At 40.3% G+C, this 27498-nt stretch overlaps 2 protein-coding genes across 3 annotated transcripts; one reads left to right on the top strand and one right to left on the bottom strand.

The window, feature by feature from the left end:
* Positions 1-234: 234 nt before the first annotated feature.
* On the top strand, positions 235-14980 carry acadvl (acyl-CoA dehydrogenase very long chain). 2 transcript variants are annotated; one of them, XM_081599291.1, is made up of 21 exons: positions 235-345; positions 605-692; positions 799-868; positions 1862-1930; positions 2044-2116; positions 2204-2268; positions 2365-2499; positions 3380-3524; positions 3675-3804; positions 3917-4042; positions 4625-4823; positions 6900-7004; positions 7234-7320; positions 7625-7687; positions 10885-10986; positions 11450-11547; positions 12036-12108; positions 12456-12528; positions 12704-12776; positions 12916-12991; positions 13803-14980. In XM_081599291.1, exons 2-21 carry the CDS (start codon positions 619-621, stop codon positions 13938-13940), a joined length of 1974 nt encoding a protein of 657 aa, XP_081455417.1. In that variant the 5' UTR covers positions 235-345; positions 605-618; the 3' UTR covers positions 13941-14980. The 2 variants fall into 2 exon arrangements, with proteins under 2 accessions (XP_081455417.1, XP_008433665.1); XM_008435443.2 differs by having other exon boundaries at positions 1862-1933.
* Positions 14981-16478: 1498 nt separating this feature from the next.
* On the bottom strand, positions 16479-22407 carry LOC103480486 (odorant receptor 131-2). The gene is made up of 2 exons (XM_008435444.3): positions 21142-22407; positions 16479-17764 (listed from the first exon to the last, which is right to left on the bottom strand). The coding sequence occupies exons 1-2, from the start codon at positions 22068-22070 to the stop codon at positions 17626-17628; spliced, it is 1068 nt and encodes a 355-aa protein (XP_008433666.1). The 5' UTR covers positions 22071-22407; the 3' UTR covers positions 16479-17625.
* Positions 22408-27498: the final 5091 nt, after the last annotated feature.

Raw genomic sequence — 27498 nt, 5'->3', positions numbered from 1 at the left:
ATATATATATATATATATATATACGTATATATATAAATTTTTTTTTGAGTGACTCAAATAATGTTGTCTTGTTTGCTTAAGAATATGAAGAGGTGTAACTGTTGTGTTGTATTTGTGAAAGACTGAATTGAAGTTCACCATCACAGTGAACAAATTGTTTTGTGACAAAAATACCTACCTAAATAGCTAAAGGATAAAGGACCTTTATCCTTTATCCGACTGCCCAGCAGGAGGCGCTAATGCTGTCTAACAGGTGGACAGTTGGCGCTTCAAACCTTAGAAGAAGACAGCAGCTGTAGCAACGGAAGAAAATCAGGTTCGGCGGCTTGTCGGCTCTTTTACTCGGTGAGAAGAGAAAGTTTCGCCGTTTATTAACTCAAGTCTGGCATTTAAGGTGTTTCTGGCATGGTTCGCAGAGGAAACTAGACGGTTTACGTGCATTTATCGGATGTTGAGCGAAGACAAGTTAAAACTGTAATAGTTACAAAACAATTGCCGTTAGCTGTGTGTCGGCACCTTGTTTACGCCTTTATCTAAGCTTAAACTTCACTGTCTTTGTGATACCCTGTTGCCTCAGACGGGTAAATGCTATTGTTTATTTCAGAACAAAAATAAATCATGCTGCTTCGTAAGGTGAGCCAGTCTTCCGCGGTATGCGGATCTATTCTCAGGAATCCTGCCGTGCTGTCGGGGTGAGGAAAAGCCGCAGACCTTTGTAAAAAAAAAAAATCCCCAGATCTCTGTTTGAAGTGACTACTAAGTTTAAAACATGATTTTATCTTTGCTCCCTGCATTCAGAGGTCAGCGCCAAGCTGCGATTGTACTCGCTGTACCAAACGGTCGATTCTACGCAAGTCAAGCTACTCAGGTATGTTTAATATCATATATTGCGTTAATAAATTAATTTTATCGGGTGTAGTTACTTCATAAAGTCTGTTTGTTTTGTGGATACTGAATGAGCTGTAAAGTATGCATGATATAACGCCCTCTATGTGGAAGTGGGGGAAAGTTCACTGGTCACATGACTGAGTTATTAAAGGTGACACACCGCAGTTGTCTAGGCAAAAGTTCACAACGTAACACGCTTATGTGACGTAATGTCATCTAGACCTCTGCGTATCTGTCCTGGTCCTAATATTTTCCATCTGCACTCTCATTTTGGTGGGCCTGATCCGTTCACTAGTTGTGTTTGTGGTGCATTGTCCCACAATTTTTATGCATACACGTCATATTTTTAATCAGAGTTCCTGGGCGTTAATGTTCTCATTTTAATTTTGTTACTTTCAATTAATTTTAACACAATATCCACATTTTAGGAATGGGAACTGTGGAAACGGTTATTTAAAAAAAAGTGTTCTTATTGTGGTGATGACGGTAAACTAGTTGAAGGTCTAAACTTTAAAAACCGATAGTTTGGATCTTTGCCATTTGACTTGTTGTCAAAAGGGTTCACTCACCCCTCCAAATCATTCAGTTAAGTTGTTCCAATAACGCCTGCGTATAAATCCAAGCAGAGGTGAGCAATTTTTACTTGTATTATAAGCAATAATACAAGTACATAGTGTATCCATCTAAGGCAGAAAATTGCATGCATTATTAGTCATTTCCATTAAATCGGTGTCAAAAGGTCTTGAAACAATATCATCGTTTATCGCAATAATTTTTTTAGACAATTAATCGCTCAGCAAAATTTGTTATTGTGACAGGCCTACGTCCACCAACAGAACACACCTCTCCTCCTGTTGACCTGTGTGTCCATTTGGCTGCTTGAGGACATGTCAAACATTTTCTAATTGTAGTGTCACTGACTTTTTAAGGCTTTTGCTATTTGTTTAAAATTCTCTGCTGCTCTTCTCCTCAGGCCGTGTTGGAGAAACCTGCAGCGGTCGGCAGCGATGCTGGTTCTAAAGTGGAGAAGAAGGCCGTCGCTGCTGTAGGCTTCCTTTTTCTCTGCTTTTTATCACTACAGTAAGACAGAAAACTGAATTTCAATCAAATTTAGCTTTGTTTTTTTTTTCTGTCTTGTCTAACTTTTTTCCTCAGGAATCCAAATCGTTTGCCGTCAACATGTTTAAAGGACAAATTGCAACAGCTCAAGTGTTCCCTTTCCCTAAAGGTAAGCCCCAAACATTCCTCATATTTGATTAGATTTGTTGGTTTTTAATTAGGAAAATAATTAGGTGTAGTTGTGTTTGTGTGTTAGCCCTGAACGAGGAGCAAGAGCAGTTCCTCCAGGAGCTCGTGGGCCCAGTCAGCAAGTTTTTTGAGGTAATTTAAAACCTTAAAGAATGTATTCTTTTACCTTCGGCCTCACAACCTGTTTAATACTCATCCGGCTCATTCATCATGCTTCCTGTCTTCCAGGAGGTGAACGATCCTGCGAAGAACGACGCTCTGGAGAAGGTGGAGGATCACACCATGGAGGGTCTGAAGGAGATGGGGGCCTTCGGCCTGCAGGTCCCGGCTGACCTGGGGGGCCTTGGCCTCTCAAACACCCAGGTACAGCCGCTTGATTCGATTCACTTTTACGTATGTTAAGTGTCTGCTAATCAGATGTGTTCAGACCTGAGCAAAAGTCTCAATTTAAAGCATAAAACTTTCCAGTTTTCCATGTTCATGGACAATTTGTAAGAAATATCAGTTTGCAATCAAATAATCCAAAAGACAGAATAAAAAATATTTGTTGCTCAATGTGTGTCATTTCACTGTTGGGATTGTGTGCAAATATCGCACGAAAACGCACAAAAGTACTACAGAAACTCTTATTTGACCAGCTTTATATTTTAAAACAATGATCACTTCACATCAAGAGCCAACGTGGAGGGTCTTATAAGCCAAAACTGTACAAAAATAAGTAGCATTAATATTGCATTTAAGAATAAAAACACCTTCGTCTGTAAATGTTTTACCCAAAACCTTTCAAGTGGCATAGTTTTAGCTTCTTATTCAAATTCAATAAAGGAATGCCATATTATTACATAATAGGCAATGTTTACTTTCTGATCTAGAAAAGGAAATAAATTGTTTATTTGCATATTTTACTATATTTCTAATATTGAATTAAAGAGCTTGTGGTTAAGTGAAAAATCGGTACAATGTCAGTGTTTTAAAATCCGATTCATCAGAACAATGAATAGAGTAATCGATTACTAAAATAATCCTTAGTTGCAGCCCTGTTTCAAAGTCTAATTTTGATATTTAATAATTGGTGGCAATCAGGGAGAAAAGTTTAAGAAAAGAAAAAAAACAAACAGGGAATTTAGTTGCTCAAAACTCTGCTCAGATGCAGATAAGAGAAAAAAAATTAGGACAGTTTAAAACGTCTGCACCGTTCCGTGTGTCTGCAACGGTCTAACGTGACGGTTGCATTTCCTTCCAGTACGCTCGCCTGGTTGAGATTGTCGGCGGTCACGATCTGGGAGTCGGCATCACACTGGGAGCTCACCAGTCGATCGGCTTTAAGGGAATTCTGCTGTTTGGAAACAAAGCCCAGAAGGAGAAGTACCTGCCCAAACTCGCCTCAGGTGATCAGGATCAGAATCCGGACGGACTTCTAGATCGAAACTAGAGCCCAAAAAACCAGAGCAGTTCTGCAGACAACAAATATCTTGAAAAGACGACCTAAATCTCCTCTTTATTTTAATTCATTTTTTTATCACCGCATCTCCTCGCAGGTGAGCACATGGCCGCTTTCTGCCTGACTGAACCCGCCAGCGGCTCCGACGCCGCCTCCATTAGGACCACGGCTCTCGTCTCCTCCTGTGGAAATTTCTTCACTCTGAATGGCAGCAAGATCTGGATCAGGTGTGGGCTCACCGTAGGACAGGCTGTCACCACAAGAGGGCAGCACCACATCAGACACGGGAAGGGCTAGAAGTGCTGCTGTCTTCATATACATTTTATATTTTCTCTTCAGCAATGGAGGTCTGGCTGAGATCTTCACCGTCTTTGCCAAGACTCCCATGAAGGATCCTAAAACCGGAGAGATGAAGGACAAGATCACAGCTTTCATTGTGGAGAGGAGCTTTGGAGGCGTCACACAGTGAGCGCTTTTCTTTTCCCCCTTCACTTTAAGAGCAGGACTTAATCTTGAATAGTCTGGACTTTAATGTCATCATTTTAAAAAATCTGTAGAAGTATTGAAGTATTTCACTTTGGCAAATAATCATAAAGCCATTGGTTGCCAGCAGATGGTGGAGGATCGTCGATTTCTGCTGTTGCTCTTCCGACAGGAGGGATGATGGCAAAGTCAACATGATGCAATCACATGGCTTTGAAGTGACATTTGTTGAAAATTGATGCTACATAAATAGACTGAACTATTTTTAATCCGAGATCATTGAGACCAGACTTTCATAAATAATGTAGATAGTAATCGATATATGTTTGTTCAGATGCCAATAAAATGGTAAAATGATTCTTTACCTCAATGCTGCACAAGAACACAGCTGGTGTTCTGTTTTATGATTTATAGAGTTAAAAAAAGGGGAAAATACTAAAACTGGGTAAATGTCTTGTACTTCTATAATGTGATAAAAAAAAAATCACACAGAATCTGCCTAATTAGTAAATGTAATGGGAAGTCTGTCTAAAGCTGCTCTTGTCTTTATTCCTCCTCCCGCAGCGGACCCCCGGAGAAGAAAATGGGCATCAAGGCGTCCAACACGGCCGAGGTCTACTTCGAAGACGTTCGCGTGCCGGCCGATTGCGTTCTGGGCGAAGTGGGCGGCGGCTTCAAAGTGGCCATGAACATTTTGAACAACGGTCGCTTCGGGATGGCGGCCGCCCTCTCGGGCACCATGAAGAGCGTCATGGCCAAAGCTGTGAGTCTGCCGGCGTCCCCTTTGAACGTGCTGTGGACCGGAAGGGGCGTGCAGCAGCAGCAGAGCTCTACAGCTTTCACACATAGCTCACTTCTCATACAGGCCGTCAGGTTTCCCATCCTTCGCTTTGAGTCGTGTCCGTATTGTCTCTTTACACCCCTCGTTTGTTTCAGTCTTGCTTTTCTCTCTCTGTGGGTGGCTGGGAAATTCCCCAGCTCGTGCTTCACCGCAGCCTGCTTTCTGCTGAAGCGGCAGTCGGGTGCTCGAGATTCAAATCGGCTGGCGGTGTGAGAGCACGTTTCCTTTGAACACTCGGAGCCTCTGCGCTTTAGTCAGATTTGCTTTGCATTTAGGGAAACATTTATTGTTCATGTGTAGAAAATCTTTAACATCAAGCGATCCTACTACATTGTTGCGTGAGTCAATAGCGATAGTTGTTCTGAAAACGCCTGAGTCAACCCACAACAGATTTGCATCATCAAGAGAAAATCTCAACCGACTGCTCTCTCATGTAATGTTACTCTTACGATGTTAGGAAACGGATCTGGCTGCACTTTGTTTTATCGAAGATGATATTGAGGGTCATTTTGCTCATTGTGTCAAACTAAATGTGTAGAAGCAAAGCATTAATATCAGAAATAGGCATGGTTTTCATGTTGAATTAGCTTTTCTGAACCTATAGTTTATAATAATGGTGATAATCCAGTCATTTGTAAGAAAAAAAGCAGGATTTTTTTTTTCCACTAGGAGTGTATCAAGACAAACAATATGTGAGCTCTGCAAGTTGATCAGACGCTGAAGGAGGCAAAAGGCGTTGCTATAACGACCACTAGCTGAATGTCCAGCAGCACATTAAGCTGCATCACAATCACAATGCAGGCTATCGATACTAACTGGGAAATGGTAAATGTTGTTGAGTTTGTCTCGAGAAATATTAAAATGTTGCCACGTCTTGTTCTCGTGAACCAAAAGTCATGTCTCGTCTTGTGAGTTTCAGGTGTCATCGTGATGAATATTCATGTGTTCATTGGTTTATGAACCCTGAAGAAGGAGCGATATTAAGAAGTTTTTAACTAAATTGCAAACGTAGGTTTCCGGTGATGTTCTGTAGCGCTGCAGCCACTGTGGTCGGAAACACGCCTGCTGGTTTCGTTGTGGGTTTTTTGTGGAAAACGCAAATCAGGGTGGCTGTGAGGCCTGGAGGAGTTTGGAAAAGAGGATGTGGACGGATGAGTCGTTGCATCATCCATCCATGCACATCTGTTTCCCCATTCATCCATGTATCCGTCCGCTCATTCGTCTGTCATCTACCCAGCATTAGCCGGCTGACCTGTAGCTGGGCTCCACACTGACCGACCGGATGTTTAGATGTGTCGGATTTTTGGCGTTTCTTGTTCAAATCGACAGAATTGTGAACATTGTATAAATCTGTCATTTGTTGAAAATATACAGAAAGTCTATTCCAATTAGACAAGAATGTCTTCTGCGTTACATTCTATTAGTTTTATGTCTAGGATGTGTGTATCAGTAAGATGATGTATGTCGAAATGGTTATATGGGAGGTAAATAGGCTTGAACAGTGTGAGTCCTCCTAGTTGGGTAAACGCCCTACAACTGTTGGAGTCCAGTTGCCGCTGCTGGAATTGAACTTGTATAGCTGTGTGTTCTGGCTGCAGTATCGTTCATGATGCTCTCAACATGTGGTTTTTAGTTTTATGCACAACTCACAACATTCCTGATGTTGGTTTTTTTTAAAAACAAACAGAACTTCCTCTAGGCTCTTTTAATTCACCTTAAAACGTATTTAAAGCTCTATGGCTCCGATTGACGAGGGTTGAAGGAAGTTTAGTCGCACCCTCTTTAACTTCGAGGGGTTTGGTGTTTTTTTATTTTTTTTTATTTCCCCACTCTGACCAGAAGCATTTAAACTTCCTCTTTTTCTGCAGCAAGAACTAGAAGTAGAAACCTACCAGTTTAAGGTGCTATGGCGTCTTAAACTTTGCGTTGCCTTATTTGGGAGGTCTGCAGCAACGAATCGCGCTTCACGTTTCTCCTCCTCGTCTTTCTCCTCATCAGATCGATCATGCAGCCAACAGAACCCAGTTTGGGAACAAGATCCACACCTACGGAGCCATCCAGGAAAAGGTGGCCCGCATGGCCATGCTGCAGTACGTGACCGAGGTCAGACCATCTGAAAACGAATGTTTCCTACGCTCCACCTCACTTTGACATGCTGAGGCCACCTCAGTAAAAATCTGTCCTAGATGATGATTCCTCATGGAAGTTTCACAACTTCTTCTATTTAAACTCATTTTTCTTGCAAGTTGTAAGACAATCTGATGCCCTGTTGGCTGGTTCTGCATTTGAACCAATCAGTTCATAGTTTCTTTTTTTTTTAATCTGCTTGCAGTCAATGGCCTACATGGTCAGCGGGAACATGGACAGCGGCGCCAAAGACTTCCAGATAGAAGCTGCCATCAGCAAGATCTTTGCCTCTGTAAGAACTGAAATCAGTCTGAAAGCAGACATTCTTTAGTCTAGCAAATTATTGTGGTTGATGCTATTTTTATCCACTTCTACTCAGGAAGGCTCATGCAAGCCTTCATATTTAAGGTCTTGAGTGTTGATGCAAACACTCAAGAACGCATATTACTTCTTGACAATATTCATGTTCCTCATTCTGCTGAAGATTGGAGAGGAAGTGAGATTCTTAAGGGTTGTTGATCTAATTGTGGAATTGAAGTTTGTTTTGTGGCTGATTTTGTGCGTTTTGTTTTGTTTGTTTGTTTTCACTTTAACAGGAAGCTGCTTGGACCGTGACAGACGAGAGTATTCAGGTCATGGGAGGGATGGGTTTTATGAAGGTGAGTGCACGGTCCACATCCTGTCACGTTCAACCCAAACAGAAGCAAGTAAAAACTTGCTTCCGTTTACTCAGCAAGTGGTTCTAATGGGTTCCTCGCCTGAACCGGAAGGTTCCCCTCCTCCCCTCCTCCTCGCTCCCCTCTTGCATCACACCCTTATGAAATCTTCTCTTCTACTTTAACTTTTTTTTGTTTCTTCCTTTGTGTATATTCTGCCACGTTTCATTTGGCTCAGAGGGGGTGAGATTCAGATATAAATGTCGCTTAACGCGTCGTGGGTGGAGTCAAATAACGTCGTCGTCTTGGCTGATGCAGTTTTCATGGCTCCCTGGTGAAAAATATTCCAGACCAACAACTTTTGCACAGTGACTCATCTGTTTTAGAATCTTTCCAAGACACTTTGCCCACATTAATTTTGTTAATGTGACTTTTAGCTTTGGAGTAATAAGCTATAATGCATATTTTCTATTATAGCACCGCCTACTGGTGAATGTTGCTTAATATTTGTATCTGAATATTTGTATAGTTTAAATTATCTCGTTAAACCCTGATTGGCGGTTAGTCTGCTGTACTTACCCCTCAATCAAGTTCAAGTTCAAACAAGAAATTGATCAATAATAAAAGTATTATAGTTCTAACAAATTTCAGAATTAATATGGGAAGTGAAAATGGGAAAGAGCCTTTCTTCTTTAGCTCTTAATTACTTTAACCAAATACATGAAAGAACAGCAATGTTTTAAAACATAAAGGCGTAGAAATAATTGCTTTTACAGTTTTTCTCAGCGTTTCATAAAATAAGAGATTTTTATTGAATCTTTTTCATATATTTCTTCTTTTCTGTCTTGTTTTCCACTGTTGGAAACTGAATTTCCCAGAGGAACCTTCCTGAGGGATTAATAGAGTTTAATCTTGTAAAACATGCATAACATTTCCATAAAAAAATGACACAAATGCAGTAGGGAATATATGTATTTTTATAAAGTTGACTTTGTGAGTAGGTTTAGAGCTACTGCCATTTTTCTTTATTTCTATAAATGCTGATTGGCCCATTGAAGGAAATGTTTTAAAACTACACGCAAAAATAAAATGATTTAATTCAGAAATCTAAGCAAATTTTACACGGTAAGTATTAAAAAAGGCTACTTTATTTCACTTGTGTTACTTTTGTTCCTCCGGACTCATTTTGTTCAGCTACTGCTGACCCTTGACCCAGATGCTGAGAGTCCCTGAAACGCCTGATGGGGCTCATTACAATACCGATGGCACGCCATGCTGTCACTTTCACATCAAAATTCACCTGAGAACTGGTTTACAGCAGAGTCATTATTCTGTTCTGTGGTCCATCAGGGGTATCCCCGGGGTCAGTAAATACAATCTGAGTCAATATTAGGAAGATGGGTGGATCAGTAAAATGACACCTAACTTCCCCGGCTGACAATAACAAGCTTGTAAAAGAGAGCGGGAATTAATGGCCGTAAGTTGGCCAACAAGTGCTGGACGGTTTCCCGTCAAACGCGCTGGTGTTTTCACTTCCACTTCTTCTAAATGTTGGGATTCTATAAACTTTGCTGATGTGCTGCTGTGTGTAAATAAGGGGAAGAAAGTAAAACCAGGCGGCACCACTGAGGGAATTGTAGCACTGTTTTTCCTGCTTCGGTGTTCACATAACCTTGTCAGCTTTCTTAGTTTAAAGTTACACTCAAAAGTAGCTCAGGCGTATTTAATCAGCATCTTATTTACACTTCAACCATGTTTATTTCAGCACCTTAAGTTGCGCTTGCAGCGCTGTGTTGCAATTTTTTTTTTCCTTTTTCTTTTTTCCTTTTGTAGCTTACAAAACCTTTTCAAAAGTGACAGCCGCTTGCTAGCTGAAGATCTGTGGGCGAAGTGAAACCCTGTAAACATTTATGTTGCGGTGCTTAAAATAAATCCGACTTTGCAGAAAGGGGGGAGGTTGGCTGAAGCGGATTCTGAAACCGTGGAAGGTTAGCCTCGAGATGGAACAACACCTACAGCTGTGCACTGACTGCAGGGGTGGACTGCAGGTTTCCACATTAATTAGAGCACAGAAACCAGCTCAAGTTAAGTCCATTTTGCTGAAAGCTGATAAAGGTGAAGCTTAGTAAAGTCGAATATGGTAGAACAATTGAATTGAGTAACTGAAACTTTTTATGTTGTAGACTTGTCTTTCCTAATTGACGCCCAAATTAGAGCATTACTTCAGACCACTGATGTCAGATATGATACAGAAAATTGTGGAAGACTAAACATCAACAGAAAATTGAGTGGAAGGAAAGCGTGTAGGGAAGGATTTCCCCGAAACATTGAACTTGACTTGAGTCAGAAATGTATTCTGGACATATAATCTGTCCTAAACCAGAGATTAGGCTCTGAGACTGAGGAAACGGACTGGACTGTTGCTAAATCCTCTTTCAGAAGAAAGCAATTTCTGCCTTTCATTTTGAAATCAACATCCCAGAACCATTTTTTTAAGTCCTAATGCAATGTTTTCATGTTCTGAGAACGTGATTGGGGGTTGCTGTTAATTAAGACAAATTAAGAGTTATAAATTCTTAAAATATGTAATTCCCTTTAATAATTTGAACACTGAGTAAAACAATCCCTTTGATGAGATTCTAATATCTAAGCGGCTTTAATGTTAGTCATTTTTGATTATCAACATGTGAATAAGTGAAACTAGATGCTGCCTTGCAAAGTTTTTTTTTTTTTTTTTTTTTTTTTTTTCCATATTTTTGCACATGTGCAGTTTGACTCGGGGGGGTTTCACTTCAGCAAAGTGAGACAAACTTCTCACTTTGTCTCTGTTTAGTTTCTCTGCTGCTTTAAACTCCAGAAGCCTTTAAAGGAAGAGACTCTGTTCCTCTTCGCCGTTGCTGTTTTTCAATACATTGTTTTCAGTTGTTACGACCCCCCCTCCCCCTTCCCCTCCTCCCTCCGTACATTATATATCATCAGGTTGCACTACAAACACAAAGCTTTGAAGGAAACTTAAATTTAAGAACTTTGCGATAAGTTCAGAAAAGCCCACTTCGTGATGCAAATCTGGCTGATGTGATTTCTCTAAAAGCTTCTACGAGGGTTATAATTTATCTTATTGTTTTTGCTTATTAATGTTGACTGAACTGAATCGACTCGGAGCAAACCGTAGGCACCGACGTGTTCACGTGTTCCTGCAGGACTCCGGAGTGGAGCGGGTGATGAGGGATCTGAGGATTTTCCGAATCTTTGAGGGAACCAACGACATCCTGAGGCTCTTCGTGGCGCTCAACGGGTTCCAGGTACCGTGAGAACTTTCACAGCATGAATTCGGCAGCTTTTATTGCGGTTTTTGAATTATCTGAGAGTGAGGCTCGGAAACGTACAGGAGAGGAAGTCTGTTTTTTTGTCTGTGTGTTTTTTGTTTTTTTTTCTCTCTCTCTTTTTTCTGCTTACTCTTTGGAAACCGTTCTTCCTCAATGCTTTTCCGGGCGCAGCAGCTTCTGGTTGTTTTGAAATGTTAAACAACTCCCCCCTCCCCCATATGTTTTTCTCAACAATCTGATGCCGGTCTGTGGGCCGGCATCAGATACGCTCTCTGTTTGAACCGCTACAGATCCTTATGGGTGGAAGGACAGTTTATACCTGGTTTATTTACAAATAAAAATCAGACAAAAAAAAGTCAACTAAATCTGCTAGTACAGCGTTGAAAGTTCCCGAAAACGCTCTGACCTGTGTGCGCTGTTTGTGTTTGCGGCCCTGCAGAACGCCGGGAACCAGCTGAAGAGCTTACAGAGGGCCCTGAAGAACCCCTTAGGCAACGCCGGGCTGCTAGCAGGAGAGATCACAAAGAGAGCCAAAAGGTTGCAGCACATTTTTGCACCACATGTCTCCGTTTCTGCTTCTGGAGCTTCTGGTGGCAGCACCAGCATCTGCTGTTGATGCTGTGAGATAAGGATGCCTTTAACTCGGCACAAAGCGCTTTCTATGCTCTAATTTCCCTTGCTCCTGCTAACTATTACTTAGCACGTAGACGGTTTAATCTAGAAATCTAAAACACATAGCCGGTTTATTGAAGAGCCACTCCCTTATTAAGAAAACCAACAGGCTGAAGATCTCGTTTCTTTTCTGTTTATGGCGAACAGAAAACTTGCCATCCTGATTTTATTTCATTTATTTTGTTCAACATAATTTGTTTTATCTGAAACGATAAATTAGCTCTTTCACACATTTAATTGCACTTATCCACCAGACAGACAGAACAACGATCACTTTAGCACATTTTTATGGGATCTGCACCAGAAAACTTGTTTGAATGTTTTCTTTTTTTTTTTTTTTCTTCCATTTGTAGAAAGGCAGGTCTGAGCACAGGTCTGACTCTGCAGGGAAACATCCACCCTGACCTGGCACAAAGTGGAGACCTGGTACGTGTAACGGGTTGTTGTGTGTTTTTTTTTTTTTTTTCTGTGCATGTTTTTGATCATTATTCAGTCATGTCCTATTTTCAGTTTTCTAATAGTGGATACTAGATTCTTACTGAAGTTCTGTGGCTATTTTAAACTCTCTAAGCATCACACGTCCTCCACCGAGTGTGCTGGTTTTTCTAAAAGCAGAGGTGGTTCTAGAGACGGGAACAGGAGATCAAAGGCCACTTATTAAACTCTCAACTTCTGATCTAGTTCATATTTCTTAGCCACCACAGCTGGCCCCGTGTGGTGGCTTCTGTCACGTCTTCCTCTGAGTTGTGTGTTTCTGTTCGCCTTCTGTACAGACGGTGAAAGCCATCGACCAGTTCGGCGCCGTCATCGAGGAGCTGTTGGTCAAACACGGCAAGAAGATCATCGGTGAGTGAGACGGTCGGTCGTAGACACAAATGTTTACCTGGCAGCTGGATTCAGATTAGCATTAGGATTATTTCCATGTTATTACAGAATATAAACATTCATAGAAGAGGGTTGAAGCCTTTTACAGCCTCCTTATTTGCTTTTAATATTAAAATGAGTTTTTGTTTTTTCCCAGACGAGCAGTTTGTTCTGAAGAGAGTCGCCGACTGCGCCATCGACCTCTACGCCATGGTGGTCGTCCTGTCCAGGTCTGCAAACGTCTCCTGTCTTCGGTTGTCCCAGTTGCATATTTGAACTCCCACTGAGCGACTCTCGGCTCCTCCTACTCGACACAGAAACTCCCACGCAGTCTGAATGCAGATATTTCGTTTGTCCCGCTCTCCGCAGGGCTTCCCGCTCTCTGAGTCAGGGCCAACAATCAGCTCAGCACGAGAAGATGCTGTGTGACACCTGGTGCATGGAGGTAAGGTCGTCGGCACGGAGACGCAAAAAACGGGTTCAGGATATGGATTGGATTTGAATTAAAAAAAAAAAAAAAAAAAGTTGAAACGGGGGAAATCCTGAATCAACCAATTATAATCTCTGGTTCTCTAAATTTACATGGATCTAATAAATTCTTATTGGCTTTTTTTAATTTTTATTAATTAATTTTACTTCATGTTTACATTTTTAATTTTTTCCTCAAATTCACATTTTATGATTTAGTCAAATTTAAGGAAAATAAACTGTGGAAAATAAAGGGAGTAAAATAGGTTTTAATTGGCTGTGTATAAATGGTGCAATTAAACAAAAACAAAAAAAAATCTCATGAACCTCTGTGCCAGTAACCAACATTCATAGTTTGCTTAGTGGTGAAAGTGCCATTTCATCACACTTCCTGCTGCTGCTGCGGCTTAATTTGACCTGATTCAGTCAGTCACATGTTTGATTTAACTTGGAAGAAACCAGTTACTATATTTGTTTGATTAAGCCATCTAAAAAAAAAAATACTGATTTTGGTTCCATTTTCTAGTTTTAAATACGCTTTTTTGTTTCTTATTACTAACCTTGACATGAAGGAATTTTTTCATCTGATGCCATTGAGCAGTCACAGCGGTTTGTATAAGAAAGTAGTTGATTAAATATTACTAGACCAGTAATTCAGCGTGATATGCTGAATCCAACCCAAGCCGGCATTTCTTTGAGCTTCAACTACAAGCCTACATTTTGAAGTCAACTTCAGTCCTTTTAATGTAAAATAACAATCGGTTGAATGTCACCTCTTCATCCTCCAGGCTTATGACCGGGTCATGCAGGACATTAAGCTGCTGCGCTCCAGTCAGTCCAAACAGCTCTTCAACAACTTGCGGTCCATCTCTGCTGCTGTGGTGGACAACGGCGGCCCGGTGTCTCCTCACCCGCTGGGTTTCTAAAGCCCCACTCACTCTCTGTCACATGCATCTCTGTATTTTATTAGTTTTTTTTCTATCTCTCTCTCTCTCTCTCCAACTTTTCTGGATTTCTAAATCCGATCTTGAATGCCAAGTCCAGCCAGAATTGACCCATTTTAATAATACATCTATTTCAGTCACATCGCTTTTTCTTTTTTCTTTTTTTTTTTTTGTTGGTCAAAGACAAACAGTTAAGCCTCGACTCATTTCTCACTTTTTGAACTTGTGTCAAACTTGAACCGGTGTGTGTCTGATGCAGCAGACGGTTGAATATGTGCAGGGAGCTTGTAAATAGACTGTAGCTGACTGATCAATAATTCACAGCTAAAGTACGAACATGTGCAGTTTTAACAATAACTCGGCACAATGTGACTCATGGTAACTCGGGCAACAGGAACGTCTAAATTAAAAATCAGTTTAGGCTCTAAACTGAGTTTTTTTTTTTTTGGAGGGCATATTTCAACGATTTTCTTTCTATTGTTTTTTTATGTACCGTACATTTGCCTATATTGTGTGTAATGTATTTAAGAATGTGCTTTGTTTGTACTTAAAGGCCTTTCTGCATGTGAAGCTCTTATAAACACAATATCGGATTGAAACTTTTGCCTTAGATTCTGATGGAGTTTCCTGCTGTGCCGTGACTCGACTCAAAACTCATCAATGCAGCCGCCAGTTCTCAAGGGCAAACGTTAGGAATCCTCAAGTGTAATCGTGGAACATGTACTGTCATCTGCATATTTAATTTGAAGGTAAAAGTGCGTACGTATTTTGGAAGCCTGGGTTTATCATATGTATATTACATGCTAATATTTATATTGAGTGTAACAGCTGTTGGACCTGATCACATTGGAGGAGTTTGGCGTGATTAAATATGCTCACAATGTTCTGCTCTCTTTGTGACATGCTAGTTAGATTAATCGATTAATCTAGGAGTGTGTTTATCCATAAACTTATCTGCCTCATCAAAAATACGCGTGGACCTCGGTGCACTTGCAACATGTCATTAAACACGCATCTGCTGAGCTTTGACTTCGTCTCTTTTCTTGAAAACCCCGTTAGGCTGTAGCAGCGTTTTTTTTTTTTTTTTGTCTGAGTGTTGAAAACATACTTCCTCTCCGTACTAAAATACCCGCCTGCCTCTTTGGTTTCATTTCTGCAACGCACCTCTTCTAAGGAAAAAGGCGCCTGTGCAGGAATGCCCGTAAGAGCAGCGCCAAGAGTGTGTACACAGGTTGCGCTTTGAAGTGCGATCAAGTCTTGCTACTGTGAGTGTGAGACTCGGATCGGATCGGACGCGGGGTTGTGGTAGAAGCGTCTCTCACAAGGCAACGCGGCATCCAGTGAGCAGAATTCCCCTGTCTTGTGCTGCCATCGCCGTGAAACTCAACTGTCGACTCAGGCGGCGGCAGTGCAATCCCCTACCGTGGTAAACCCCAGGGAATGGATAGTGCAGTTTGAAGCAAATGTCAGCAATTGTTTGGAAAGAATCGTTTAACAAAGCAACTTTGTATCTTTGCTGCCAAGAAAGAATCTGGTACTTTCTGTAATGGCTCTAAGCACTAGGGGAGCAAATTAAGCATGCAGTGTTAAATTGAACCAAAAAGAAAACATGCATGTTTTTTTTTTTCTTTGACTACAGCCTCTAATTAACGCAAAATTAGAGGCTTTAGTTCCTCAAATTGTGTGTTTATTAAAATTTGAGCGCCTTTAACGGTTGGCTTGGTTTGACAAGAATTTGCTATCTAATCATCAGTTAAGATATAAGACTATTAATAGTAATAGCCTATGTTAAACCGCCAGTGAAGCTATCAGTACACACTGCCTCGTTTATCAACACAGTATTTACCGAGTTGTATACTTAAGTTAGCTTGTGTAAGTGAGTACATACATTTCAAAATGATTGAAACCTACATAATGTCTGCTTTAAGTTTCCTTTATTGTATTTTGGGATATAATGGGCCTTTTTAGGCGAGCTAACTTAGCTAAGCATATCAGCAAAACGGCTAACGGTTTTAGAGACCGTATACGACCTTTTTCCTTTTTATATTTGCTTCCTGTGTAAAATACGTCGCCATTGAGATTTTAGTTAATTCAAATGTATTCAAACATACACTAACAGAATGCGAAAAAAATATTAGTCACAACACAATATAACGAGTTAATAACGACCCTGCCCTGGATGTCATTTTGTGGAACCAAAGCTCTAGAAATTGCTTCCTAATTCTGACTGACCTGTTGCTTTTTGGGATCTTTTAGCCTACTTCATGTGCTCAGACAGGTCCTATTCAAGTGATATATTTTTCTTTACATCAGATAGTTATAAAGTCTGGATGTGGTTTGTACATTTGTTTAAAAGATAAATGTGTTCAATTCCATTGAAATCATGATTCAATGCGAAGTAAAATTATAGTACTGTTGCTTTAGAAAAAACCTTAAGCCATTTGAAAGCTGCTTTTTTTTATTGGTCACACTGTGTTTTTATGAAGAAACACAATAGCAAAAATAAACTACAATAAAATGTAATGTTTTAAATATTTTATTTTTCTGATATTTTTTGAGTTTTAGAAAAACGGTAACATATCCAGGAAAATTCACATTTTGAAATGTTCTGTAGCTTATGGACTTGGCTGAAAATAGTAAATGGGGACTAAGTTCATTTTAAATTATGTTTTAAGTTGCATAACGGTGTGATGAACAAGCAGAAAGTGGACAATATGTGATTTCTGCCATTCGTTTTTCATCACTTTAAAAGAAGAGCTACTTCAGAGTATTAAGCAATTTTTCTTTTCAAACCCTTTTTCTAATCCTTGGAGAGAAAAAAAGGAAATGGTTGCCTGTAGTAACACATTAACTTGAAATGCATGCATGTTTGATAAAAATCAACTCTTAAATAGCAAGAAACTTGCTGCACAAAAACACGCATGCATTAAGCTCCATGGTCAATTTCTTTGAACGTATTTTACCTTCGATCGAAATGCAATTGGTGCTTAACTTTTGGTTAAAAAATCCTAATACCGGATAAAACAGATAAGTAGCGTAAAAATATCTCAAACGTAAAACTATACAAATAACTTAAAGTAGTTTTTACAAAATAACTTCTTTTTTTTTTTTTACAAACAGGCATGCTGAGTTGCTTGTGTGCTTTGACGTTTCTCAAACACAGGCCAAAGTGTTAATTCCTCTTGTGAAAATCAAAATGTCGTGAGCCATTTTAGTTCCTTCTGCTGATTTCAGCCTCAAGAAATCAAGCCTGAAAGAATGAATTTCAGGCTTGACAGTTTTTCTGTATCCCAGGGTATGAATGACACAAACCATCCAGATGGCTAAACGTTCAAATATATCCTCCGTGCCAGTCAGCAATTATCCCAAAAGGAGGAAGAGGTTGGATGCAGATGGATGATTGGGTTTCCCCTGAGCCGTAAACAGGACTTCTGCAATCAGAGAACTGTTCCACCTGGCCTTGGAGAAAGCTTCAGATGAAAGAAGAATTAACAGTCCAAGATCTTGGCTTTGTGTTTTCCCTTGCATCTGCACATCCTGGTTTAAATGTTCTTATGAAGGAATTCATTAGGAGCATCTCACAAAGTTTCTTTCCGGCACGAGATAAAAATATCTGCTGGAAACAAAAGCTGTTCCGTCTAGTATTGACATTAATGAGCCGTTCCCATCAGGCGTTGTCCATAATTCCTTCGTATGAATGTGAGTCATGTGAGCGACTGGTGTCCGGCAGCGGCTCGGTCTCCTCCTCCCGGTTCTCTTGTGGGACTTCCAAGGAGATGATGGTCTGAGCGGTCAGCGTCCGCTCCCTGAACAGAAAAATAAACAAGAATAACAAAACAGGCGGTGAGTTCTCGTGTCACTAATAAATTCTTTTGAAATCCACTTAGCGCAATACATTTTTCTGAAGTAATACATTGGATGTAGCTGCGGCAATACCGGAACGCATTAGCTTTTTTTTTTTCTAGGCGCTCGAAATTCCTGGATTCTCATTTTTCTTCAGAACGACTCGTCTTCGGAGCCGCTGCAGACAAACATCAACAATGATTCCCTCAGCCACGTCCCCGTCTGCTCATCAGTGTGACCTAAATGTTGCATGAAATGCGAACCTTTATTTAGACAGCTCATGTGACTTAACGTTGTTTGTTTTAAATAGGGAAGCATCCTGTGTGACATTTTCCCACTGGACTTTACAAAAATATGTTAGTCATTTTACAACGGCAGTGAAGGCAGCTAAACCCTTCAGGGATGTCTGAGTTCATCGTCATTTTTTTTTTTTTTTGTTGTATTTATTTTAACTGTATGTGACTTTTCAGATGTTATTATTTGGAATCGTGATTGGAAATGGCCACTTCTCTTCTCATCACACTTTTACAGCCTACAAGGTCTCAGCACAGGATTGTCAGACTAAATGAGCCCCTATTGACAGCCAAACAACTATTACATTTAGCTGTAACAAGATGATGGTTGACTATATTTTGAATTTTTCTGGGGGTGGGGGGGTTCCACATCATATTTAATCACTCCCCTGTGATGGACTGGTGACATGTTCAGGGAGTTATGGAAATATTAGCACCACCACCAATAACTCTGCAAGGATAAGTATATATAAACAACGGGTGAATGTTTAAATGCATTGTTGGATAGAAATAAGATATATATGATAGCCCACATCTCAAATATTCCACTCTGCACTTTATTAACCATATTTTTTATATCTTTCTGGACAAAATAGATGGCATGAAAACATTAATATGTCAGTTAAAAATTATTCGTAATTTTAACTAGGATTAATAAAAGATTTAAGCTTTGGGTACCAAGTGAAGTGTGAGTTTTTCTGGAGCGGGACTCAGGAAAAATTTGTGTCTTATGTGAGCGAACATAAAGATAGATTTACCTTTAACTTAATGTTAGCAAGGATGCATCTTTCAGATATTAAAAATAAAGAAAGCTACAGCTCAGAAACATTGTCAAGCACCACAGGAATTAAATCCGTTTATGAATAGGTCTAATAGAACATGGCGCTATGCTGCTTCCAATTTTTACAGATACATATGTTTAAAAGGATCCAATCATTGAATTGCACACATTTCCATTCAATCGATATTTATAAGACAATTTACTCAAGTTCTGTTTGCTGCAGGAATTACCAAAAGTTTTACATCGAAAGAAACTAAGTCGAGGCAATAAGTGTGCAGAATTCCCTCATCTTGAGTGTGCAAGTGGCGACAGCGGAAAGGAATAACTTGGAGGAAATCTCCAGCAAAACCTCGCTCGGTGTTTGCAGAAAACACTGAACCGGTCCAAGAGTGTATACTTCCTGTCTTACAGAGACTTAAAAGCAGCAGCAGCCATCACTGGATTTTAAAATGGGCGAGAAATACACAAGATCAAAAGAGATACGCTCTGACCCAGAAGTACTGAAGAGCAGGATCACATCAAGGCACGTTGACATCCGTATGCCCTACATTCTGGGTGGCTGCATCATGCCTCTACTACTACTACTGTCCATGAATCATCTCTCTTATCTGGTGCAAGTCAGTCACTGTTTTGATTGACTGTCAGGTGCTCCCAGTACTGCCTGTAGCACACTGCTGGCACTCTGACCAAATCAACTTACATACCCATTGATGACCCTCATTTTTTATTTTTTTTTTATCAAACTGTATTCAAATGGCACCAAATCCTTTTACAGTTATTCGAAAGTGAGTGTTTAGAAGAGCAATGACTGGAAGGTGGAACATAAATACACCTATAATTTATACTTACAGTCATTTAACCAACATATAAACTTCATAAACCCAGAAAGATGAGTTTCTCTGATGTATTCTCTGACATCACATACAACAGTTAAAAAATAAAAAAGCTTGAGCCAACATTGTGGAAGCGAGGAGTGGATGTCAGCATGGTGCTTTGCACGGAAAATGTGTCAGGCAATTGAAAAAAAAACAAAAAAAAAAAACTACCCTCAGCTGAAGTCCGGTGATGTTTTCCTTCTCCTCAGACTTAATTGCAGCCCATGTGTGTAAATGGCGAGAAGATGCACCACAGTGGCGGTCTCTGTGTGTTTTTCCTTTAATATCCTGACCACACAGACCAGCTGCCAGCGGTGGATCACACCCTCAAGCCCAGATGCCCACTAACGCTTACAGAAGTCAGCCATATTGAGAGGCTGTCACCACGTCGCCTGGCGATTCAAAGGTGTGACAGCTGCAGGTTGTCTTCAACTCCCCTTTTAATGTCTAAGTCCAATCAAATGTGTCTTAAGTCCAAGCTTCAGACTTAGACACACAACGTTGTGTGAAATTGGTCAAAGTTAATAAAGAGTGTGGACTTGGGGAAAACCGAACCCACCAATTGAATTCTACATTTTCCCAGTAAAACTATCGTTCATTTCAGCAAGACAAAACAAAGCTACATTCCAACGGTATTCCAACATTGTTCTGCTGACAAAAAAAGAAGTGCGGGTGTCAACTTGACCGGCCTTAAGGGTTTCATTCCTTACTGGAGAAATTCAAAAACTCAAAACATCAAAGAACGCAACACAGGAAGTTACAAACTCTTGCAGCTGAATCCGAACTTTAACCACTGACGGTAAACGCTCCACTTTCCAGTCAGACGAACGGATTTCCTCAGATTCCAGACGACCACTTGCAAAATGGAGAATTCGTGCGACGATGCAAATACAAATGTATTTCTGAAATTACTTGACAAAATATTGCATGGCCTTTTTTTTGTTTTTCAGGACATACCATTTTTTAAAAGTAGATATTTGATTGCATTTGCAATTTAGAGCAATCGGCCTAGACAAAGTAACAAATAATTTTATTAGCGATTCATATTTTGAGCCCATAGTGTAGCTTTCAGCAGAGAGGACAATGTTACATTTTTTGCCAACTACTCCTGGACATGTGTTTTTGTGCAGGAATGAAGAATCAGCAGAAGTTGTTGCAGAAAGCTCTGAAAGAGGCGCCCAGAGGTGGAGGGGTGAAAACCATAGCAATACTTCAGAATAATAATAATAAATGATAATACAACAAGGAAAATGTATAAATTGATGAATACATTAATTGTGACTTTGGTAACCCACCCCAGGCCCCCTTCTGGGCATCCCTCTAAAAACTTTTCTGGAGACGCCCCTGCGTAACACCAAAGAGATTGAGAAAAGTGACCGAGCGCGACATACCTTCCTCTGGGTTGTGTATGGGGCCAGTTGGCTCTCACGGTCCAGCCGAGCACAGCCTTCAGGTACCTGGAGCAGCAGGGGAACCGACGATTCAACTGCTCCAGAAGTTCCTCTTTGCGCAAGCCGTAAACAACGGGCGCCACGCACTGCGCCACGCTGAAGAACGCAAAGATAACCACGGCGGACAGCTCCTTGGTGTCACTCTCAATAATGTTTTTTTTCAACATGAGGTACAACACGAAGCTCACAAAGTTGGGCAGGATGTAAACGGCCAGCTGGGTGCCGTGCAGGGCGATGGTCCTGCAGCCGGCCCGGTTCCTCCGGTTGAGCACCCCGAGCCGCCGTCCCTCCACCAGGATCCGCACGTAGCTGTAGAGAATGAGCAGCGTGCACAGTCCGATGAACACCACCTTCTGGAGCTCGCCCCTTTTCAGCTGATTCCGGTCGCAAGTAACGTGTTCTCCCGCCGGGGGACCCGGGCTGAGAGGCAGGCTGAGGGGGATCGCCAGGGCAACCATCCAGGTGAGCACGCCCAGCAGCCACGGCCAGTACGCCGCCGTGCAGGCGGAGGTGTAGCGCATCGGGTAGCACACGGCCACGAAGCGGTCCAGAGCCATGGCCGTGAGCGTCAGCAGGGTGTTGGAGGCGCTGCTGATCAGGACGGTGATCATGGCCCGGCAAGCGCCGGGGCTCAGCTGGGCGTTCAGGTGGATCTGGTAGTAGAAGACGCTGCTCATGCCCAGGTGGACCAGAGCGGACACCAGCAGGTGGAAGACCAGCACGAAGCGCGCATGGCTCCGCAGCCGCTCCTCCCGAACTATGGTCCAGTTGATGATGAGGTTGAAGAAGAGAAGGACCGAGAAGGAGAGGGTGGACACGTAGAAGCGCACGCAAGGGTAGTCCTGCACCTCCGTGGTGTTGTTAGACATCGTTCCTTAGCTGGGTCTGGAGTGATGCTGGTGATGGGAAGGAAACCTGGTCCGCCTCATGATCCCCTCCGTCTGCTGCCTGACTGAAGACTGACTCAGTCTTCCGCCTCGCGCGCGCTCTGTCAGTTTTTCTTCTTCATTTTTTTTTTTTACGCAGTCACGTCTGTCACGTCTGTGTTGTTAAGTCTAATTGACACCAAAAAGAAAAAGAAAAAAAAAACACTGAGTCATTTTTCTATACGGTCAAACTAATTCCAACTAACTTTAACAGTAATAGAATTATTATTATTAGACATACATTTGGGTGTTAAAAAGAAAGAAAGAAAAAAAAAACTAAAAATCCCCCCTTTTTTTTGGTTTTTGTTCTTTCAAACTAGTTTCACAGATTATTGAATCAATAAAGGTTTTTATGCTTTTAGGTGTTTTGATCCTTTGGTGTTTGGTTGTTTTAATCATGTCTTTATTTTTTTATTGAGTTAGTTCAGTTACTGTCATTGTGTTTTGGATTTGTTTAATTATATTAGTATTTATTCCCTTTTGTTGTTGTTTTCCTCTCACATCGGCTTCCATTCCGCTCCTCATTCCAGCTGTTTATTTCCGCTTTTGCCTCTTCCTGCTTCTCTGCATTTGAGTCCTCTTATATATCACCATTATGACACAAAGGGACACTAAGGCAGCCCTCTTCAAAATAGTTTGCTTATTCAGCTCAGTTCTCGTAGCTGCTGCTTAATAGATCAAATAAATTATAAGGCTTTTCACCCAGGGTGCTCTTCAGTGAGGGATATAAGCACTTGGGGCAAATAAAATAAAAATAAAATAAAAAAGTCAAAATACTTTTCAAAAACTTATTCTCATGACAATTTAATTTAGAGTTGGTACTTATTGAATTGTACAGAATCAACTATGAGAATATATGGCTGCACAGAGTGACAAAAGCTGTTTCCATTGACCATATTTGACATTTTTGAAAATAAATTTGCTTATTGAAAGCATGCCATTTAAAAAAAATCCTGATTAATCGTTTTGGCTCTAACAACTACAAAAAAAACCTTCTTCTTCGCAAACTACGAAGAAGAAGATCGACAAGAAGTAGCTGCCGTATGATTTTTAATGACTTATCGCGTGAACTGACTTATTCACGTGCGATTTTGATGTCATTTCTTATTTAATGGCGTTTTCTCGACATTAGCGAAATATTGACAGCGTTTTGTGCATATTTGTAATGAAAATGTTGTTACTGAAACAGTGTAACTGATTACATTTCCATTGCGTTAAAAGACTATTAGCATCTTTGACCATGTCTAGTTGTACATCTAAAATATGTAAAGTGGTCAAACCTGAAATGAATTATCTACACCGAACAAGTTTAGACGTTTTAAGGAAAAAAAAAAAAACATTTGATGTTAAAAAAAATGTTTTGTTTGTTTTTTGGACTGAGAAATATTGTGAAAATCACAACACACTTTAACACAGGTTAAAAATCTCTGCTAGCATTCTGTCTTCTATCTCTGATTCTTTGCAACACTGTTTTAATTTGTGAATACAAAAAAGTGAAACAAAGTTTTAATCTAAAATATTGTTAGGTAAAATGGGGAAAGATTCTGAACAATTTCTGTCCGTGCTCTTGTGGCAAATCATGTCACTATTACCAAAATGAACACATAAAGAAATAAAAATCCCATATTTCGTCCTCAGAAAGTAGTAAAACTATTCTTTCAGTGTCAAGTCTGATCTTTTGTGCATTAAAGCTTTTTGCTTAACAAACAAGTACAAAACATGAACTTTGACACACTTTGTTGATTTATCTGATTACACGATGAGTTGTTGCTGAGATACAGTTTTGTGTGTTCAGTGATTTTTTTATAGTCAGAAGTAACATTTTCTGCTTAATGACTTGCTACACTTCCCCGAACATCCTTCTGAGAACAGTGCAAAAAACGAGTCTATATTTGAGTGTCACACACATTTAATGCAACCACTTCTATCACTTTAACCTCAAGCAGAAGTTTTGCATTAAATAAGTTTGTCCAACTGATTTTATTTGGTAATCTGGGGTCATTTTCTCTCTTATAATCTTGAAAATGCAGAAATCTAGACTATTTCTAAATGTCAAAAGCAAACAAACAAAAAGCACAATACAACTAGAAGACATTAGAAATATATGTCTTCTAATTGTAGAGTAATAACTACTAATTACAGTAAAAAAAATCTTATGATCTCACTTTCTAATTTTGTGTTTTGGCTATGAATCAGCCGTTATGAAATGACGGCTATGAACTCATTTAAAACGCTTCCCCCCCGCCCCCGTTTTTTTCATATTCTAATATTAGGGTTTTTTAGAAACTCACTGTTTTCACAGTTCAAATTTTCTTGCATTTGAAATGCATTAGTCATTTATCGTTGAGCAGGTGTTTTCCTTTTCTCCATCAGAGGTACGTAAAAGCACCGTGGTGCCCCCTGCTGGTTGTTTAAACCTCTGCAGAGCAGAGTTACAGCATTGATGGAGCAATTTCAACGTCATAGGTGTTCACAACACGCTGTGTAAACAGATGGACAGACACAGAAGCGCACACACACACACACACACACACACACACACACATATATATATATATATATATATATATATATATATATATATATATATATATATATATATATAAAAAAAATAAAAAAATTCCCTTCTCACCCTCCGCGGGTGGTCTGTTTCATCCTCTGAGCTCGGGTCCTCTACCAGAGCCCTGGGAGCTTGAGGGTTCCTCCAGTATCTTGGCTGTGCCTAGAACTGCACATTTCTGGACTGAGATGTCTGATGTTGTTCCTGGGATCTGTTTGAGCCACTGCTCCAGTTTGGCGGTGACTGCCCCGAGGGCCCCGATGACCACAGGCACCACTGTGGTCTTCACCTTCCAGGTCTTTTCCAGTTCCTCCCTGAGGCCCTGGTATTTCTCCAATTTCTCATGCTCCTTTTTCCTGATGTTGTAGTCACTTGGTATTGCTACATCCACCACAACGGCTTTCCTCTGTTCTTTATCCACCACCACAATGTCCGGTTGGTTTGCCATTACCATCTTGTATGTATGTATGTATATATATATATATATATATATATATATATATATATATATATATATATATATATATATATATATATATATATATATATATATATATATATATATATATATAACCCGAGAAATAATTGAAGTGGCTGATATCAGGAAATCCTTCCAATGACTGGAGAAAGCTGGACTCAAGGACAGCACAGAGGCTCTCATCCTGGCCGCCCAGGAACAGGCCCTAAACACCAGAGGTAACAGATTTGCACGTTGTGCAAGGAGGCCCCTGAGACAGTCCAGCACATAACAGCAGGGTGCAAGATGCTGGCAGGGAAAGCGTACATGGAACGACATAACCAAGTGGCGGGCATAGTGTACAGGAACATCTGTGCAGAATATGGACTCGAAGCCCCGAGATCAAAGTGGGGAACACCCCCAAAGGTGGTGGAGAATGACCGAGCTAAGATCCTGTGGGACTTCCAGATCCAGACAGACAAAATGGTAATGGCGAACCAACCAGACATTGTGGTGGTGGATAAACAGAGAAAAACCGTTGTGGTGGATGTAGCAATACCAAGTGATTACAACATCAGGAAATAGGAGCACGAGAAACTGGAGAAATACCAGGGCCTCAGAGAGGAACTGGAAAAGGCCTGGAAGGTGAAGACCACAGTGGTGCCTGTGGTCATCGGGGCCCTCATGTCATTTGGACATGGGAGTCCAAATGACATGGGAGTCATTTCTTATATATAAATAATATATTAGAAGCTATGTGGTTTGTACCACGTGGTACTATAAAGTACCTATTTTTCATTTAATTTAACCAAATCTGATGTTATTTTTCTTCAAAATCGCTGAATTTTTGCATTTACCCATTCAAATGGTTAGAAGCGAAGCCGGTGAGGCAGCAGCGAGCTGAGCCTCACCTGGGATTGCGCAACCTCTCGCTATCTGCGCTGGCTGCCATTCCATGGGAGCATGCTCCTCCTGTCTGTACGTCGCCAATAAAATGGTTAAAAACATTTAATGTATGAACAGATTTTCCATAAATTAGCTTATGTATTTAATGTACTGTGTTTTTATTGTCACCAACTATGTGTAACGTGTTTCGTGTGCTAAGGAGCGATCAGAAACGGCAGAAAACAGATTCGAGGTGAGTGACTCCACAACTGCAGAGTAAGAGAGTAACAGCGATCTAGCCACACAGAAGCTGCGCTGATACAGAGAGCGAGAAAGACGTGGTTTTGAGTTGTACTTTAATGGTTTCTCCCTTTGCTGTTAAGCACAGCATGAAATGAATAATATCTACATGTCTAAGTTTGATTGAGATAACGGAATTATTCTGCGGCGGCGGCGCGGCTAAACATCACATGTTAAAGAATTGTCTTTTTTCCCTCCAGCATTGTACGCATGCGCAAAATTTCCTTACGTAAACAATAACATGCAGGGGGTCTAGATTTGTAAATCCGATTATAATTAAGTCGGTGCCTCACCAGAAATTTGATATATATATAAATTTTTTTGACTTGATTATTTTAGAGACATTTTACATATGTATTTGACCAGTTATGCCATATTCTCTATGCTTATTACAGTCCAGTGTAGTCCTCATGCATAAAAAAAACATTGTAAATGTTTTTTCTTATGTGTTTTTCACAAAGAGAATAGAAGCTACTCTATATCTGTTCTGTTTAGAACAGTTAAGTTCCAGTTTAACAAACTTCAGTCAAGTTTATACGAACTGAGTAAAAATTATTTTTCCTTCTTGCGTCCAAACTGGAAAAATTATTTTTCACAGATTGCTTAGGAATGCACAATCTAACTTTATCCCCCAAAATGAAAGTAAACAAATAAAAAACATAACATTGAAAAAAAATTTCCAAGCTATGTAGCTTGCTATTGATTAAATGTAACCTTCTGGAATACGTATATGTGCATTATTAAATAGTACTACTATTCCCCTTGCTCTTCAACTTAATTTAAGGATGTAAAAAAAAAAAAAACCTAATGCAAAAATCGCTGCAATTCCCGGATTTTATTTTCAGGACAGGAAGAAACTGCAGGGTAATTCTGAGTTCAGCAAAGCTTTCCATAAAAGTGACATTAAATATTGAAAAGTGAAGATGTTGTCCTGTCCTTCAACCATCTGTGATTGATCAGAATCAGGTTCATTTGGGGCAAACAAACAAGGAATTTGACTTCGGCTCTAAAGGTGCAATTATCTCTGCAACCGCCAGGTGGCGCTATTGTAACACATTACTGCATTTCTTGCATCCCAGACACAGACACGCCTAAGGATACAAACAACTGGATCATTTTACAAGTTGTATCATTTGTCTACAGAACAAGTTTAAGAAAAAGCTCCTTTC

This window comes from Poecilia reticulata, chromosome 18 (assembly GCF_904066995.2).
Source record: "Poecilia reticulata chromosome 18, P_reticulata-male-v2, whole genome shotgun sequence".
Taxonomy (NCBI): Eukaryota; Metazoa; Chordata; class Actinopteri; order Cyprinodontiformes; family Poeciliidae; genus Poecilia; species Poecilia reticulata.
Note: the sequence above shows the minus strand (reverse complement) of the source record. Positions and strands in the feature narration are given on the sequence as shown.

What these genes read in the sequence shown, in the direction of transcription:
- acadvl (XM_008435443.2), top strand. Translation starts at nt 619, where the DNA reads ATGCTGCTTCGTAAGGTGAGCCAGTCTTCCGCGGTATGCGGATCTATT. An exon ending in AGAAGAAGGCCGTCGCTGCT is followed by an intron (nt 1,934 to 2,043) that starts GTAGGCTTCCTT and finishes TTTTTTCCTCAG; the next exon opens with GAATCCAAATCGTTTGCCGT. An exon ending in AGCTTTGGAGGCGTCACACA is followed by an intron (nt 4,043 to 4,624) that starts GTGAGCGCTTTT and finishes CTCCTCCCGCAG; the next exon opens with CGGACCCCCGGAGAAGAAAA.
- LOC103480486 (XM_008435444.3), bottom strand. Translation starts at nt 22,070, where the DNA reads ATGTCTAACAACACCACGGAGGTGCAGGACTACCCTTGCGTGCGCTTC. An exon ending in CATACACAACCCAGAGGAAG is followed by an intron (nt 17,765 to 21,141) that starts GTATGTCGCGCT and finishes TTTTCTGTTCAG; the next exon opens with GGAGCGGACGCTGACCGCTC.